The sequence below is a fragment of the Egretta garzetta genome, unplaced genomic scaffold, assembly GCF_000687185.1.
Source record: "Egretta garzetta isolate BGI_Z169 unplaced genomic scaffold, ASM68718v1 scaffold454, whole genome shotgun sequence".
NCBI lineage: Eukaryota > Metazoa > Chordata > Aves > Pelecaniformes > Ardeidae > Egretta > Egretta garzetta.
In genome coordinates this window covers 2403875-2407746 of record NW_009259429.1, presented here as the reverse complement: position 1 = coordinate 2407746, position 3872 = coordinate 2403875, and the positions used below count along the sequence as shown (strand labels likewise).

General features: G+C 46.6%; 1 protein-coding gene across 1 annotated transcript in view; it reads left to right on the top strand.

The window, feature by feature from the left end:
• The window catches only part of DBX1 (developing brain homeobox 1), a 3210-nt gene extending 1072 nt beyond the window's left edge, over nt 1-2138 (top strand). Inside the window, exons 3-4 of the mRNA XM_009637085.1 lie at nt 1169-1371; nt 1764-2138. Coding sequence (XP_009635380.1) covers nt 1169-1371; nt 1764-2138 — 578 coding nt within the window. The remainder of the gene's footprint in view (nt 1-1168; nt 1372-1763) is intronic.
• Nucleotides 2139-3872: the final 1734 nt, after the last annotated feature.

Sequence of the window (3872 nt, the reverse complement as noted above, 5' to 3'; positions counted from 1 at the left end):
AGGGAGCGCACCGCGGGCGCGGCCCGGGCCTTCCCTCCTCCGCGCCCTGCCCCTCCCCTCGGCTCCCCCGCTCCCCCGTTAGGTATTCAAACGCCACGGGCGCGGCGGGAAAGCAGGCATAGCCCCTGGGTACGGTCTTACCGCGCCCAAGTGTTATGATGCGGAGAGAACAATTAAAAAAAAAAAAAGAAATCTAAGTACATAAACAAGCTATTAATTTAAAAAGAAAACAGGGAAAGGGAGAGAGGAAAAAAAAAATAACCCAAGCTCTTCCATTCATCCTCCGGATAATGGAATTTGCTTCCTTTCTCCAGCATGTGAATAGCCTAACAAAAACAACTTGAGCTTTATAAATAGCTTTTCATGTCCATTTAATGAAAATGATTTGGGGAAAGAGACGATTGTGCCATCAGTATTCTCCCGAGGAGCCTGGCATGCCGTTGTGTTTAGTTTGAAAGTGTAAATCTCTTTTGTTCCAATAATATATGGCGTTAGCTGCTTGTCCTCAGTCTTTTTCTGTTAGTTCATTACTACACAATTACCATTCACGCTTCATTAGCATCTCGCCCCCCTTGGGGGGGTCCCCCCCCCCCCCCTTTTTTTTTTAAGGCGAAACTCTGCCCTTTTTATCATGCCAAAGCCATTGGGAACCAGGCAATGTGCTAATTAGTTGTTACTTTTCATGTCTTCGGCTTGTATTCTCCAACTTGGGGGGGGAGGAGAAGAGATTAATATAAAAAGATGAATACTGATTGATCAAAACTGCATCTGAAGAGGAACGGTTTTGTTCGGAATCAGAAAAGTCCTCATTTTCATCTCGAGCATAATAAAGCGTCTGAAATGATAAAAGCTTCTGAAAAAAATCAAATACTTCTGAGTGGGAGGGAAAGCTTTTTTATTATACCTCTATCTTAGCCGGTACGCCTCGCTTTGCCTTTTCAGGCCGGAGACCTTTGAATATCCCAACAAAACCGGCTACTATTGATCCATTTTACACGTTTGAGTTGATAGATCTAATCCCAGTGATCACTGGCTGAAAGGGGGGTGCTTAGTTAAGCCTAAAGCTCCTTTTCACAGCCCCAGGTTGATGGGTGCCCACCCGAAGGGCAGGGAGGGGGGCTGCGGGGGCCAGTCCCACTCCACTCAGCACCGTGTGTGTCCTCCACAGCCACCTCTGCAGTGGTCCCTATCCCTGGCACCTTCTCCTGGCCGCTGGCTGCCCGTGGCAAGCCCCGCCGTGGCATGCTGCGCCGCGCTGTCTTCTCCGACGTGCAGCGCAAGGCCTTGGAGAAGATGTTCCAGAAGCAGAAGTATATCAGCAAACCCGATAGGAAGAAGTTGGCAGCCAAGCTGGGCCTCAAGGACTCACAGGTAAGAAGGGGCGCCAGGTGGGGAGGGCAATGGGGTGCGGTGAGCCAGGCCCCCCACCCCCAGAGGCAGCTTGAGGGTAGGGGGAGGAAAAGGGGACAGGAGGCAGGGAGAACTGCCCATGGCCAGGAGAAAGTCCAAAGCAAGCTACAGGGCTTTGATCCTTAAGGGAGCCAAGAGAGCAGCACAATTCCCAGCTGGGTGAGTAGGACAGGACAGACCATGACCTTATTGCCTCCCGACCCCTCTCTTAGGGTCCCCAAAGGTCAGGTTCTGTGGTCCCTGTTAGCTTCAGTACAGGCATGAGCAGGGTTTCAAGGGTGCAACCAAAAGGCCTTTCCCAGTCCCTGTTTTACTGAACTGTTTCATTTCTATGTTGCTTCCCCCCACGTCAGGTGAAGATCTGGTTCCAGAACAGGAGGATGAAGTGGAGGAATTCCAAAGAAAGAGAGCTCCTCTCTTCTGGTGGCTGCAGAGAACAGACCCTACCCACCAAGTTCAACCCTCACCCAGACCTCAGTGACGTAGGCAAGAAATGCTCAGGAGAGGAGGAGGAGGAGGAAGTTTCCCCTGTGTGCCCACCCAGCCCCCAGCATCCCTTAAGCTACCACCAGTCCCCAGAACATCTACACTTGAGGGACAGACTGGACTCCCAGATGTCTCCTTCTCCATCCCATTCTAGCAGCCCCAGCAAACCGTCAGACTTCTCAGACTCAGAGGAAGAGGATGATGAAGGGGAGGAGGAAGAGGAGGAGATAACAGTCTCTTAGATCACCCCTGCCTGCCCCTACCGTCACATGGGGACATTGCAAAGATGTAAATAGAAGAGCGCTATAAATTGAAGAGGTGATGTCCCACCCCAATGTCCACATGCTTCTCCAGTGCAGGTTCTTTATCACATAGCTGCAAGACTTCCTACCTATATCTATCCTTCCTTTTTTGCCCCACGTGGAGGTTTTCATATTCATCGCATCTGCTAAACCTTTCATAACTCTCTCTGCTTCACAGTCAACATTTGCTCAATTAGCTGCCTTCTCCCGAGAGCAAGCAACAGGCAGCTCCTTGCTTTATAGCAGGGAGAAAAGTACCTCCTCTTGAGAGGGAAGGGTGCCATCCGTCCCCCCCATCCCTCCCCCAAAAAGAAACAACAGAAACCCCAATATAGATGCTGTGGCCATTTTTACTGCCTTTCAAGTCAACATCCAGCTACTGCTAAGATTTCAAAGCCCTGAAGACTGGTCTGATCCAGCAACCCTTTCCTCCAAAAATAACATTATTGAGGGACACGGAGCAAACACTGCCTCCCTCTTCACCCCAAATAGCACGGTACTTGTGCAGCAAAAACATTGACACCCCTGGAATGACTTCTAAGGTAGAATGTAAGTGTGCCTTGTGTAATGGAGGCCTTATATATTTATGTTTTTCATTTTAATTTATGCATCAATATTATGCTGGAAGCACTGTCTAACCCACCTTTTCACCCACAGGCCTGTGCTTTTTTTCCACTTTGCTTCTGCTATCCATGATGTGGACAGAGAAAAGTGGATATGCCTCTTTGATTTTTGACTGAACTTTGCTGTCTTTGCACAGCTTATATGAAATGTACACTATTTTGTACACTTACTCTGTATGGATGTTTTATACCAAGGTTATTGTGAATGAATATAACGATGGCTCAGCAAGGTTTCTCTCCTTTGTTTAATTAAATGATGGCTGAACTACAGACAAATGTAGCTGTTTAATTGTGTAACTTATAAAGAAACACTTTTATTTTGTATTTTACCATGTACAGACTTTAAATATGTATATATAATAAAGTGAATGATTGTCAAATAAAAAAAGTACATTTCCAAGTTTGATCCTTCAGTAATACTTGGTTCAGGTTTACATCTTGTTGTAGGTTGTGCCTGGGGCCAAACAGGACAAGAAAACTATCTTTTATCAACAGCATAGTGATTCAAGAATTTATCAGCTTCAAATTAAATAACCTTACAGGAATATCTACCTGCCTTTTAACTAGGGAGCAACTCGACCAAAGGATTAAAGATTTTCTGCAGTGAAAATGAATACAGATTCTTCCTCCTTGTGTTTAAATGCAACTTAATTTCTGCTGATGTTACCCTACGCTTCCCTCCAAAGCCCTTCTGGCTCTCCTCCTTCCTTCCAGTTATTGCCCAGGTAGGTCAGGCTGCAGACACTGGCCCTGCACCACCCTGCTAAGGTACTACAGTTTGTAGGCTGGGAGCATGTAAATAGAATATTCTCATGGGGTAGAGAAACAGAATGGACAAGAGAGACTTAAGACAACTTCTTCAGCCTTAAGTCCAGTCAAGGATCACTGCTACAATGCAAGGCAAATCCATAACTACCTGCACATGGGTTTAGATACAAATACACCCTACAGAAGTGTCCATGTTTTCCACCTTGCATAGAGAGTTCTGCCAAAACAGAGATTTCATTACAAAATTTGCTTATTTTCTGCTCCACAGACTCTAATGCCCACC